Raw genomic sequence first — 14,882 nt, forward strand, 5'->3', positions numbered from 1 at the left:
TGGCGGTCACGGTCTCCCATAAACGTCGGGAGTTTGTTCTGGGCTTGTTTTTCTGTGATGGAATTCCTTCCTGCTGTCAAATGTCAGCGTTTGTCTCAGTGTTTAGCCTTGAACGCTTTTGTTTTGGGGTCATTTCCTGCTTTAGTTCGTGTCTCACAGTTCATTTATTTTGGAATTAAAAACCTGAAATATGTTGTAATTCTCATGGGGATTGACTTAAAGAATATAAAGCAACAGGTGAGAGATGAAAGATTTAGTCTCATATGACATAAATGTAAAATATGAAACAAACTTAGTGGATAAAGTTGACAAGTCTTTATTGTTTTGGCGTATTTAATTCACTTCAGTCACGAAGACATGAACCGTCCTGGAGAGCTTTGCTTCACGATAAACCAGCGAAGTTTATGACACAACTCCAGCTGTTTGTTTGTTTCAGCAGCGTCCTGGTTGGGCTTGATCCTGGGAAGAAGGAGGTTGAGTCAACTGCGAAGCTGCCAGTTCAGTCTTTATCCGTCCGTGTGATCGGGACTCTTTGTGCCCTTTGAAATGCTTTGACCACTTTAACCGAAGTTCAGCGAGTCTCAGGACCTCTTCCTGACAGTTTTTATTTCCACTTCAGCCGTTAGCTTTGCCACGAGTCTGACTAGATGTTTTCAGATGGTCGTGGTGGACTTGACTTTAGAGGAGAGGACCTGCCTGAACCTCCTCTTCAGCTCCTGCATGTTGGGAGATTTGGGTCTGGCCAAGTGGAGGCCTCCTCGACGCTTCTCGCCATTACCTCCTCCGAATGCTCGGATCACCTGGAGGTCAGAAAATGGACAGAAGTCATAAATAAACCCACAAGTTGGTCTGAAAACTAACTTTACACCACTTTAACTAGATCTATGTTTTGTTTATGTTGTTTTTAGCATCATGGATGCCATTTTGCTTCTAAATTATATTGCAAAAACAGCAGATATAAGCAATTTATGTCTATGTAATTTCTTATGTAGAGTGAAATTCTATTTTTACAATAAGAAAATCAGATAATACTTAATAATACTTAATTTCCCTCTGGATTAATAAAGTATTTATCCATCTATAACAATCTAAAAGGGGTCATTTCTAGACAGAATGATGCAAATCTACAGTTTCACAGAGTTTCACATTAAGTTGTGGCTAACTATTTTTGCTTTTTCACAGCTATTTTTTTCAGAAAAAGTCAACAAAAGTTGACCTTTTCTGCACCAAACAGCAGACACAGTTAGCTAGCAGCAAACTGGGGAACATACTGGACCATTTAACCATTAAAGAGCAAGATATTTGCCTTTAGGAGTTAGTACCAACCAAAACGAGAGCTAAAACATTAAACAGATGGACACAAACATGACTCAGAATGACTCCACAAGTACTGACGTACTGTGAATGAGCAATTATTTTCCTAGTGATAACAGTTTGGTCTGAAAAATAACTTTGTACCAAATTCTGAAATCAAACAGTGACTTTTTTTCTTTTTTCTTTGTTTTATCATCATGAATATCATGCTACTTCAAGTTTTGTTTTGTTTTTTTGCAAAAAGCAGGCAGCTATTTTTTGCAAAATAGGACAACAAAAGTCAACCTGCTTTGCACCAAACAGCAGACACAGCGAGCTCGCAGCTAGCTGGTGAACACACTGGAGCATTTAGCAGTTACAGAGCCAGATATTTGTCTTCCAGAGTTAGTAGCAACCAAAAATAAAGCCAAAACATTAAACAGACACAAACATGACTCCACAACGACTGACGTAGTGTAGATAAGCAGTTAATTTCTTACAGTTTGTTTCCACTGACCAAAAATGTTTTTGCAGCTGAAAGGTAAAAAAAATTCCACAATTCTTTGTTGTCTAACAACATATTTGTGTCTCTGTTTGCCATCAGCACATTTACAGAAAAACTCTCAAGCCAAATTTGATCAAATTTGGTGGAGAGATGCAACCTGGGCAAAAGAAGAATCTGCTAAATTATAATACTGATCATGTTATTTAAACCTGTAAAATATAGTGTTGGCTTTTGGTGGAAGACGTGAAGTTTTAAAGCTGCATTTACCAATACCTTTCATGAGCTACCAAAAGTAGCTCATGAAAGCTTAGTTTTTGGTTCTGGAAACCAAAACAAGCTGAAAGATGCTAAACCTCTCAACAGAGCAGTGGAGAGCTGCATATTTACAACATAATTCTCTTTTTAAGCAAATATTCAATTAAGTATTGATTAGTGCAGCTTTAAAGCATTCGTGGTTAAATTAAGAGCTGAGGTTTGGGAATCTGCTCTCTTCAACAACAGCAACAAAAAAAGAAGTGTAAATACACCCTGAATGCAGTGAACTGCTGAGTGAGAGCTTCTCTTACTCCCCCAGAAAAACAAATATCCAGATCAGAACATTGTGGCTGTTTTAAGACCCAAAAAGACAAACATGTGGTATTTATGTGGGCATCAGTGGGAAACAGAAGCCCTTAAAATGGTGAATTCAGCATCCCAATATCAAAGTAGGACTCCAACCTACTCTGCTGACATGAAACATTTCACACCAACAAATGAAAACCCAGAACCAGAACCTACCTCCTGACAGAGATGCAGAAAGGCGCCATGGACTCCCTCGTGGTTCTCTCTGGCCGAGGCCTCAAAGTAAACTCCTCCTGAAAGCAGAAAGTTCACATCAACTCCTCTTATCTCCCGACAACTCAGCATTCCTTGCTCATTAGGCAGCAGCAGGATTTAGTTTCAATGCACAAAAGGCTAAATGTCATGGCAACAAAACAAGAACATCTGACTGAGGTGGTGTTTATTGAATTCCATAAATTTAAGCTTTTAATTTATCCTACTTTTATTCCAAGTTAAAGCATCTCATAACCGTTTGCTTTGTCTTCTTGAAATCCTTTTTTCACAAATTTAAACCTTCTTTTCATCAACATTTTTCTCTCTTCAAAGTTTTTGCTCAACTGTTAGCTTTAAAAATAAACCCAGGAAGTTCAAAACAACTTTATTTATCACCAGACAAACACACACCTAAGATTTAAAACAATAAAAATCTATAGTTATAGTTATTAGTAAGTACAAGGAATAGCTATAAACTTCATATGAATATGTGAGTGTATAAGTGGAGTAATTAAAATGCATAATTAAATAACTATAAGTTGTTAAGTGTGACACAGAAGAATTCAGTGTCGCCATGTTTGCGTCAGATTTGACCATCTAACGTGAAAAAACACATACCTGCCTCCATCATATATTCAAATGAGGTAAATTCAAAAGATTTCAGGCTAATTTAAAATCTGCAAATATGCTTCCAAAATAACTAAATTTGATGAGTTAAGGAAATGTAAATTGGATATTTAGTCAGTTGAACTAATTAATTCTTGTTAACTGTATGCAGTTTATGTTGAAATAAAACTTTATTGGACCTCAAGGTGTAAAACATAAACATAGTTCTGCAAACTTGAGCTACGAAAACACGTTTTTTTCTTTAAATGCTCATAATTTAAGTCTTATTCACTTCAATTTGGTGTTTATTCAGTGTGTTTGTTCTATTTTTTTCCACAGCAAAGTCGATCAGTTTTGAATCAACATCCACCTTTTACGCATTTGCAAACTGGCTGCTGTAGAAATTCTGTTGGCTGCACAAACAAAAGTTCTCTGATCCAGTTTCTGTACAACATTGAGACATTTTCAGTACTGAGTGTATTGACGTTGGAGCTCAGAGCTGTTGGTGGCTTGACAGCTCTTGGAAACCAGGAATGTTTGCACAGACTGTTGTGTCAATCCATTAGTTTGACTCTGAGATATTTTCATTGTTTAAGTGAGAACTTGGTGATTGATTACACCATCAGGATTGAAAGTTTGGATCGAATGTCTAGGCACAAAACCAAAAAACCTCAACTTATAGAGCCTAGAGTTGGCCATTTTCCAGTAATCTCTGGTTAATCTATGCAAAACTAGAAACAGACTGAAAAACTGCACAAATTGAAGCAAATTTAAAATTTTAGGTCTCAGTTTTGGTTCAGATCTGTTAATAGTAGTTGGGCTCATTCCAGCTTGACGTTATACTGAATCAAAGTCCAAGAACAAGTGTCTAAATGAATGAATTGGCAACTGTAGTTTCAATTTCAATGGTACTATCAGCATGTATAAAATCACCAGTCTATTCCGATCAAAACTGCTTTAAAACGTTGGTACCTTTGCCAAGAAATAAGGTTTTAAAAATAGTTTTCTCCACAGATTATCCTTCTCCAATGCATGTTCAGGCTTTGATGGTGCCTCAGTTACAACAACACGAAAAAATTTATTTTTTAGACCTAAGGAAGGGACAACTGAGTTGTACTAGCACCATCTTTGGCATCACATGGTTCTCCCATTGGAATACTACCATACATAATGTTTCTGACTAGGTGCTAGTTAGCATTTGAAACAGTAGAGTCCAAAACTGAGCTGCACACGTAGCTGACAACACTTTTCCAGACTAAACTCCATTAAGCCAAGTTCAGACAACATGATAGTGAACCAGAAACAGCCAGACTCTAAAGACGTAGGACCCAAAGTTAGCATCCGCAACAAAAAGATAATAATGTCAGGATGTTTTAGTAAGTTTTTAATTATGTGTCAAGGATCTTGACCATCAGAAGCCATAAACACTCTTCTGCAAGCAGCTTGATGAAGTGTAAGAAAGACTAATGCAAACCAGACAAGTTCACGGTCGCTTTTTCTTTATTTTTTTGACTTTTCTGAACATGCCATTGTTTGTTTACGTCTCACTTCTGATCCAACTCTGGCAGCTTGTTCCTGATGACAACTGTAAGCTGTTTTCCACTGCAGGAATTTGGAGGCTGTTTCAGGACGGCTCGAACATTAGTGAATGTTCTGGCTGCAAGAGATTTCCTTGTAGAAGCTCTTTTAGGGAGGAATAAAGTCCCCACTTCTGGGTAAATACCAAACACTAACTGGGGAAACTTGTAGAAGACAACAAGCAGCATTTTTTCTAGCACTTCAAAGTTCCTGTCAAGTAGCAGTTTGCATTAATAATGTAAAACTTACTTTTTGGGCTAATAGTTGGATCCTGTAGCTACTAATTGGGGTTGTTTTGGTGCATTTTGTCGGTTTCTACTCCACAGTGGAACAGAAAGCCAAAAAGGAGGTGGAAGTTTTTGCAAGTTCCTGCAATGGAAAGCTGATGAACATGTCGTCTATCATGTGTCTCGGTTAAGTTTCCGACTCTGTAATCACCAAATCTGACATAAGTGACAAAAATATCACGTTATCTGAACACAGCATCAACCGCTTTGCTCAACTTCCAATGCAAAACAGTCAGACCCTCAAAAGTGTGATCACAAAATTAAATGTAAGTGTTTGAAACATGATTAGCAGAAGAAGAAACTGCACCTAGTGAAGCTGCCAGCGTCTCTCCTTCGTCTGCAGGAACTTGCCGGGCTCTGAGCAGGTCGCTCTTGTTGCCAACCTGCAGCAGATTACAGGTTCCAGAATAGATTAGATTATAGGATTAGGGTTAGTAGGTAGCTGTCCTCGCCTGCTCTGTACTGATGTCAGAAAAGACACAACTGGTGGCCATCAAAAAAAACCCTGACGATAAATCACAACATTACGCCTGAAAATGTCTGATTTCCTCACCAGTATGACCGGTATGTTTCCAGACGGGTGGATGCGTCTGACATGTTGGTACAGCGGCTGGATGGTTCGGTAGCTGTTGTGGTCTGTGATGGAGAAAACCAGCACGTAGCCGTCCGCCCAGTAGATCGACCTGGAACAGATTAATACAAAAAAATTAGCCGATTGTGTTAACTTTAATTCAGATTCTTGTTCCATTGTGGAGTAGAAACCGACAAAATGCACCAAAACAACCCCAATTAGTAGCTACAGGACGCAACTATTAGCCTAAAAAGTGAATTTTACATTATTAATGCAAACTGCTACTTGACAGGAACTTTGAAGTGCTAGAAATTTCATGCTGACCTGTTGATCTGCTCCTGGCAGTATAAACCCTCAGGATCGTCCTGCAAACACAAACAAGAAGTGTGTAAAGTATCGTTGAAATCAAGACAAAAGCAGTTTTTATCGTTGAAATTAAACTAAACTCAGTCCCTTTAATGCTTTGTTTAGGACAGTATGAAGTGAAGCTGCATTTATTCTTCAATTAGATGCCAACTATTCAATCATTAATTAGCTATTTTGAAAATAAATTATTCAATTTGCTGTATTTTTGAAAGAAGAAAGACAAAGTTCTCTGATTTCAGCTTCTTAAATGTGAATAGTTTCTGGTTTCTTTCCTCCTTTATGGCAATAAACTGAATGTCTTGAACAAAACAACACATTTGGGTGCTTCAGTCCCGATTTACTGACATTTCATAGACCAAACATCTAATCAGTTAATCAAGAAAATAACTGTGAGAATAATCAGGAATGAAAATAATGATAAATAGCCGCCCTAATAGATAATTCACAATATTTTAGCGAAGTCATGGCTTGTATTTGTCATTCTGAGCTTGGAAAATGCAGATTTTTTTTGCCATTTTCTGAGATTTCATAGACCAAACATTTAATCAATTAATCGAGAAAATTTTTTGTTTCTTTATTTACCTCAAAATAACTGACAGAGTAATCAAGAACAAAAATAATTGTTAATAGCAGCTGTAATACTGTAGATAATGCACAGTTTCTTTTTTAGCCATGTTACAACTTGCATTTTTCTTCTTGAGCTTTGGAAAATGCAGATTTTTGCCAGTTTCTGTCATTTTATAGACTAAACATGTAATCGATTAATCGAAAAATAACTGACGGAGTATCAAGAAAAGAAATGATGTTTAATAGCAACCCTGTTTTTTAAAGCCATGTCTTATGTCTTCTCTTGGCGTGCATTTGTCATCTTGAGTTTTGGAAAACACAGATTTTTTTTTGGTAGTTTCTGACATTTTATAGATCAAACAGCTAATTGATTAATTAAGAAAATAATCCATAGTGGCAGCTCTATTATAAAATGAGCAAGCAAGTGGTGATTTTTCAAAAAAGGCTCTTTTCCAAAAGAAATGCACCAACTTCAAACCCATCAGACTACACAGATGCAAGTCAGTAACAATTCATCAGACTACACAGATGCAAGTCAGTAACAATTCACATTGTACCAGCTCAGTTCGCCTGATTACCAAGAAAACTGTCCTTTCTGTGTTTCTACAGCATCAGACTGAGGATGAAGCTCTCTGAACTCCTCACCGTCCATTATCTGCTGGAGGAAACGAGCTGCTCTGAGGCCTGGTTTGGTAAACAGACAGCTGAGCAGCACGTTGCACTCATTAAATTCATCATCGGTGAGCAGATCGTCCTGAGGTCACTTACTCTCGCTTCAAATACATTCCTGGAATTACTCTGAAATAACCCAAGATCACTCTTGCGATTGTCCAAATTTGGACACTTTGGGAAGTTGGAATTTTAGATAGTTAATTAGCCAATGATGCAAGAAAGAGATATGGACTTTTGAACCTTTTACCCAATGAACCAATCAAAGATAAGACGGGAAATGGTTTAAACCTTGAAATGAAAGGATTTTAGTTACTCCAAGAGTGGAAAAAGAATAGATTTCAATAGGAAATACAGACATTTTTTTTATTATTTTTTTTTATCTGTAACACTGTAAATGGTAACAGTCACATAGCACTCTAAGCTAGCCAACAAGCTAAATGAGGAGATACAGCTAATTCAGTGTTTCTCAAAGTGTGGGGCGTGCCCCCATGAGGGGGTGCAGAGGCATGAGGGGGGGTGGAGGGTGTGAGCAACTGGGAGGAAAAGGTCCATTTACGCGAAACCGAACTATTGTCTTAATGTCGGCCTGTTGGCTGGCGTGCCAGTCTGTACTTGCATACTTGGCAATTAAATTACAGAGAAGACATTAACTGTAAATTGTAAATGTGTAAAAAGTTCAATTTTGAATAATTTCTAGATCTTAAGTTGTTTTGTAGTAAGTTGTTTTGATCATAAAGTAAAATATTAGATTGTTCAGATAAACTGTGATCTGAAAGTCACAATGCACATATGTATGATCAGCTGAGGCATAATATTGTTGAATTTGAACTAATTTTTCTGAAGAAATTTCAGGTAATGTTTTGTAAAACGACAGTTTTTGTTTTCAGAATGTACTCCTTTGCACTAAAGCAAAAGGAAAAAGTTACAGTTGTGGTTATTGATCAGTTATTATGTTCTGATTTCACTGGTGCGGCCCGCTTGAGATCAAATTGGGCTGCATGTAGCCCCTGAACTAAAATGAGTTTGACATCCCTGATCTTTACTGTGAAAAACAACAAAATGGAATCAGATATAATAACACAGCCCTGCATACAACTACATTACATGCAGTTATGTTGTGCTTAGTTAGCTAGCTAACTAAGCTAGCTAGTTAGCGAGCTAAATAAGCATACACTAATGTTAGCTAACTAAGCTAGCTAACATTAGTGTATGTAATGTAGGAATGATTTTTGACATTCTTCTATTGCTTTTCTATATAATACTCTTCATGTTAAATGATGAAAATCTGTTATAAAGTGAAAATTTTACATATTTCAAACATGAAGTCAGTACCAATGAAGTATGTACCAAAAAAATAATATCAAACAATAATGCAAATGGCTACTTTTAAACAGAATGGCATAAACATAATTGATTCTTATACGAGTCATTTTTGACCCAATTATGGAAGAGTGTAGGGTCCAATCACTGGTGCATTTAAGGGTTAAACCTACATTTGCAGGGCAGAGTGTTCTGATTTCCCCCGCTTGGCTGCTTTATCTCGCACCACAACAGCAACTCATGACTGTCACCTATAAATATCATATCTGTACTTCCTGGTGTTGTGGTTAAACAGCAACAGGATGAAAGGAATATTAAGGAAATGCTTTATAATGTGGCCAAGATTAAAGAGAAGATGCTGATTTTAGCAGTGCCACACTTGATGCTTTTAACATCAGCTGTCTGTGTGCTGCAGCTGCAATCATATTTAGTTGTTTTCATGCAGTTTTTCTCTTTATTTCAACTAAAGACTGTGTCCATGAGATACCTGGAGGGTGACGCAGGGAGTATCCTGGATCTGAAGCGACACTTCCTCCCCGTCCAGTGTCACCTTCCTGGAGTAGAGCGCTCCTGCAGAGATGCAAAGATCCACAGATCTATGAGTATCAACAGAGGAAATAATGCTGGACTGCCAAAAAGTTGCTTGTTTCAGGGCCAAACTACTCAGTAGGCAGATGTTACGTTGATTATCTACAGTGATGTAGATAAGTGACAGCCTGAACTCCAAACAAGGTGTTTCAGGCAGAGTCTTTCTTTCATTTACACACAAAAAACACACTAAAGGAAGGGGGGAAAACCAATAGCAACATATGAGCTCCTTAAATTAACAGTCTTGCTTGCTAGTCAGTTTTAGCTGCTGCCGCAGTACAAAATACTTGCTTTCTTGGAGACTTCAGATGAATGAATGAATGAATGAATGAATGAATCAATCAATCAATCAATCAATCAATGAATCAATCAATGAATGAATCAATCAATGAATGGGGTCACATTGACAGAAACTCACCTGTGTTTGCTTCATAATCTCCAATGAACCTCTTGGTCAGAAACCGGACAATTAAAGCTTAAAAAGAAACAAAAACAATTGCAATAATATGAGGTTTAATTATTGGTCCTGACAGCATCAGAGAAACCTTCCAACCTGCTGCAACATATTGACCTACATAACACCCCACTCTCACCAAACACTACTTGAATTTCCCTTTTCCCTGACACATATTTTGGATTTTTTCTTTTGTCTGGTGAGCTGCACAAACAAACAAACAAACAAAAAAAACAAAGTCCAAATAGAAACAAAGATTCACCAAAGCCAAGAATCTAATGTTGTCTCATCTCATGTTGGTAAATGACTGCCTCATCTTGGTTTTTCCAGCTCCTTTTTAGTTTTATTTCCTCCATTAGCCTTTATTTTTGCAAGATACTAAGGCTAAATCTCTGGGTTTTACTCATTTAAAAGGCCACTGGATAAATTTAGTGCCTTGATTTTATAAAGCAGGGGACTCACAAAAAAAAGTCTACAACCTTTAAGAAAAAAATTCCAAATTACAACAGAATTTACTTTTTTTTTAGTTTTTTTAAAAAGAGATTCAGTTTTACCCCACATAAATAATAAATAAATAATAATAATAAATAAATAAGTTTGATTAACTTTATATATTGTACAAAAATATAGAAACTCATCCTGAGAATGTGTATTTTTTAAAACAGAACATACAGACAGAAGTTAAATATTTGAGAATTGTCCTTGTTGGTTGGTTATTGTCTTTCTTCCTATGTGTATTTTGGTTTGGTTTTTTTTGAGCTGTTTGAGAAAATTTGGGTTCGTTCCTTTGTTGCCTTCTCTGCTATATGTTTAAAATATCATTAAATAACTTAATCCCAGCAGAAAAGATATGAGCTATGCTGACATTTTGCCTCCAAACTTCAAACCAAACTCCCAAAAACTGCAGCTCCTACAATACCCAGAAAGCAACTAGATGGTATTTTTCATCTAAACTTTTCTGTAAAGTGCTGTTGTCTTTTTAACAAAACATTCTAATTTTATAGCACAGATTGTCTATTATTAATTTAAAAACTAATATTTTTCCAGTTCCAGCAGCTTGTTGTTCCATTCTGTTAACTTCTGTTTCCCCATAAAATCACGAGGCGACGCTCTGCTCCACCTGACACAATTATGCTAAAAATACCCCAGAGACTGAGATTCTGCAGTTATTTAGAAGCTCATAGTTTCTCCTCAAGCTGATTTTAAAATCTGCACAGCTGCATCACGTCTTCTTTAAGAGGTCTTTGTTCATTCGGACATGTAAATAGTTTAAAATTGCTGATTTATGAGTCGCCGCTTCCGCTGTTCGTCAGATCAAAGTGTTTAGTCCGTCTAGTTGTGAAAAAGACTTCCAGGGAAGATAAAGCAGAAGCATTTTTACATGTTTTGGGTTTATCAGCTTATAAAAGTTCTTATTAAGTCTTCCAGTTTGCTCCTCTACAGCTGTAATTATTCCTGGAGGTTTATTACAAATTATAAATCCTCCTCTTAGCCCCAGGCAGATAAATGATCCACTAACTCTGGTGTTTAGTCTATCTCAGATCAGTGTCAGACACACTCTTAGCTTTCCATTATCACTCATACATGGTTTTCGTGTGTCTAGTTTCCCTTTAAACATCTGAAATGGCTGATTAAATTGCTCTCTAATCACATTTACTTGGAGAACTCAGCTTTAATCCAATAATAAAGTGCTTAATTATACCCATTTTGTGCTTCTCTGGGCCAAACAGCTTTAAAATGCTTAATTTCTTGTCATTTTAAGCACCATTTTCTACTTTTATTGTCACTGAAGTTCATGATCTGTATGGAAGCCTATTAAAGCCCAATAAACTTTCTCTAGTAGACTATAAAATATGTTAAATATAATAATTTAAAAAATTTTTCTTTACTGCAATTGTACTGATATTCCATATTGTATTTAGTTACTCAAAACACACTTGTAATATCACAAAAAATAGATATAAATTTACAAAAAAAGACCAAACTGGAAATCATGTTCTGCTAAATTACTAAAAACAAATTAATGTCACTAATATATATATTAATTTACAAAAAAATGGCCAAAATTGGAAATCATGTTTTATTTTGACCATGAATTTTTTAGCAACATTTCTCGTGTTTAATTCAGTCTTCCATAATTTGTTTATTGTTCATGAGCATTTTTAAAAATATACTAACTTTCCATATTTTTTCTACAGTGTTCATACAACATGTGTCATGAAAATGTTTTTATAGATTGAAATAATAATAATTATTATCTAGTAAAAAAATTGTTAACAATTTATCTTCTGTTGGAGAATTAACTGTAATGTACAGAGTGAAGATGTTTTTTAATTTATCTGTAAAGTAACTAAAGTGGTCAAATCCATTATCAAATGACAAATACAGCTATCTCAGTGTAGTTTTTTAGTACGGGTTAATTATTTACCAGTTTCTGCTTCTTTACTCCTCTACTCCACCATAACTTTCATTTTTATCACTTCACTGTTTATGTTTACCTATTAAAGCTTGCAGATTTGAGTGAAAAACTTGCAAAATGTGACATTTTATTATCCATTAAAGTCCACACTGGTGCTACAAACCTGTAACGTTGTGAACTATTAACATTAAACCACCAAACCTTTTTACTTATTTTCTCATATCAGATGTGCTAATTTCTCAATTTTTATTATTCTGATTAAATCGTGGCTGAAATGTGATGATAAGTGACTGATTTAATAGTATTATTTTTTTATATTTCCATTTTGTGTTGCTCCACTACACCTTTAGTTAAATACTGAGTCACTTTATTACATTTATATTTATTTACCTTTCAGATTAAAAGTTTGCTTGCAAAACCTATAAAATGCGATGCTCTGTGTTTTTTAACTTAAACTGTGGCATCATTAAAAACTGCAAACTAAAGAAAACATCAATACTGTCACACATAAATGACAGTTTAAGTACATTTTGCTTCAGGTAAAATAATTAAATGCATGAATCTTGTGATTACATATTTCTACATTATGGTTTTACTTGAATAAAAAGTTTCATTTCTGCTCCACTGCTGTTTATTTTTGATTTAAAGCTTTATAACTTTGAAACTTGTTAATGCAAAAATGTGATTTGTCGCCCCCTGTCGATCAATGTTGGTTATTTATTTTCAATATGTTTGCTTTTTATTTTCAAGTTTTGCTTTTTACATAAGTTATTTCTAAAGATAATAAGTTGCAGGATGTTGGGTTCAATATCATTATTATATTAATATGGGATGTTTAAAATCCCAATTTAATTTTCAACTTCAGCGAAAAACTATTTGGATTTCAGCTGAAGATTCCGGTTCTGGTCGGTCACGGGGTTCGTACCGGTTTTTCCCACGTTACTGGCTCCTAGAACCACGATCTTCACCGTCTTGTTGGGGACACAGTCCAGCAGAGGGAACTCTGGGATCGGAACCAGCAGAAAGTTACCGGAGCCGCTGCCGCTCATGGTTCCCGGTGCAAAGTCTCCAGCCAGCCGCATTTAGACCACATCCAGCAGAACCAGACCAAAACCAGTCCAGATCTCTGTCCAGATCTCTGATCTCAGTCCAGAAGTCCCACCATGCTCTGTAAACCCTCCTGGACTCTGATCTGCTGCAGTTTTATTGGAAAAATCCCTCAAGGGTCCGAAACAGTTCGTCCGAAATTTCCAGTTGTTTTCCAATAATTCTTCCAGTTCGAGTTTTTCTTCCACTCAGGGATGAACTTTTGACTCCTCCGTGGATCTTCTGGTGAGCTTTTTTTCACGCCACTGTTCCACTTTAACCTCCAAGTGATAATAAAAAGTGTCCCGTCCGATTCGCAGCGAAGTCCAGAAGCGTCTGAGCGCAGAAAGAGGCGGAGAGGATGAAGAGGAAGATGAAGCTTCCTCCAGAGACCCGGGAGACCAGAGAGAATGAAGAAACCAGGAAATTAAGGTTTATAGTCACGATTAAAGTTGGTTTCATTACACCAACATAGACTTATATGAGCCAAAAGGCTTTAAAATAATTAATTTAGTGATTTACTCATCATTTTACTGACTTTCATGATTGTATGGAAGACCATTAGTGCCCATTTTACAGTCAAGCACCTTATAAATAGTAATGTTTTTAAGAACAGTTTTTGCTTGCATTTCTCTCTCTCTCTCTCTCTCTCTCTCTCTCTCTCTCTCTCTCTTACAATTTACTGTAATTGTACTGATTTACCAAATCTTGTTAAATTGATAAAAAAAATAAATCGGTGTAATCACAGAAAAAAATACAAATACACGTGTGAACTGTAAAAAAGAGCCAAAATTGTAAAAACATATATATATATATATATATATATATATATATATATATATATGTAACTGTATTTCAATCAGTAAAGAATCGTGTTTTTAATAGATATTTGCCACTATTTCAAAGAAAATTACATATATTAAGAACTGAATAACGGATAAATTATTATTTTTAGTACACTCCGCCAGATTTTTTTTAGCATGTTAACTGTTAAAAAAAAAAGACACTCCATCCATCCATCCATCCATTTTCTTCTGCTTATCCGGGGCCGGGTCGCGGAGGCAGCAGGCGAAGCAGGTCGTTCCAGACGTCCCTCCCCCCAGCGACGCCTTCCAGCTCTTCCTGGGGGATCCTGAGGTGTTCCCAGGCCAGATGGGATATATAATCCCTCCAGCGAGTTCTGGGTCTCCCCCGGGGTCTCCTCCCAGACGGACGTGCTCAGAAAACCTCCAAAGGAAGTCTCCCTGGAGGCATCCGAATTAGATGGCCAAACCACCTCAACTGGCTCCTTTCGATGCGAAGGAGCAGCGGCTCTACTCCGAGCTCCCTCCGGGTGTCTGAGCTCTCCACCCTATCTCTAAGGCTGAGTCCAGCCACCCTACGGAGGAAGCTCATTTTGTTTCACTTGTATCCACGATCTTGTTCTTTTGGTCACTACCCAAAGCTCATGACCATAGGTGAGGGTTGGAACGTAGATGGACTGGTAAATCGAGAGCTTCGCCTTACGGCTCAGCTCCCTCTTCACCATGACCAGCCCGATCTCACGGGGATTCGTGAAACTGTCACATAAGTTTTAGTTTCGGTTTCGTGTGCACCAACACGATTTCGTCATGTTTTTCGTGCCGCTCACCACGAAATGCGCACCAATGTATTTTAAACGGCGGACTTTTCGTGCCACTCAGAACGTATTTCAAAAGAATGTGTATATTATATTTTTAATGTAAAACCGTGGCGAATCCAACGCTATATTTTGCATG

At 36.8% G+C, this 14,882-nt stretch overlaps 1 protein-coding gene across 1 annotated transcript; it reads right to left on the reverse strand.

Annotated features, from left to right (window-relative positions):
* Positions 1-300: 300 nt before the first annotated feature.
* rasl11a (RAS-like, family 11, member A) lies at positions 301-13,579 on the reverse strand. Its single transcript, XM_022213023.2, has 8 exons — positions 12,965-13,579; positions 9,585-9,641; positions 9,066-9,148; positions 5,978-6,018; positions 5,636-5,765; positions 5,390-5,465; positions 2,576-2,652; positions 301-800 (listed from the first exon to the last, which is right to left on the reverse strand). Exons 1-8 carry the CDS (start codon positions 13,119-13,121, stop codon positions 654-656), a joined length of 768 nt encoding a protein of 255 aa, XP_022068715.1. The 5' UTR covers positions 13,122-13,579; the 3' UTR covers positions 301-653.
* Between the last annotated feature and the right edge of the window lie 1,303 nt (positions 13,580-14,882).

The sequence above is a fragment of the Acanthochromis polyacanthus genome, chromosome 23 (genome assembly GCF_021347895.1).
Source record: "Acanthochromis polyacanthus isolate Apoly-LR-REF ecotype Palm Island chromosome 23, KAUST_Apoly_ChrSc, whole genome shotgun sequence".
Taxonomy (NCBI): Eukaryota; Metazoa; Chordata; class Actinopteri; family Pomacentridae; genus Acanthochromis; species Acanthochromis polyacanthus.

What these genes read in the sequence shown, in the direction of transcription:
- rasl11a (XM_022213023.2), bottom strand. Translation starts at nt 13,121, where the DNA reads ATGCGGCTGGCTGGAGACTTTGCACCGGGAACCATGAGCGGCAGCGGC. An exon ending in CAGTAACGTGGGAAAAACCG is followed by an intron (nt 9,642 to 12,964) that starts GTACGAACCCCG and finishes TTTCTTTTTAAG; the next exon opens with CTTTAATTGTCCGGTTTCTG. An exon ending in GACGCTGGCAGCTTCACTAG is followed by an intron (nt 2,653 to 5,389) that starts GTGCAGTTTCTT and finishes TTCTGCTTTCAG; the next exon opens with GAGGAGTTTACTTTGAGGCC.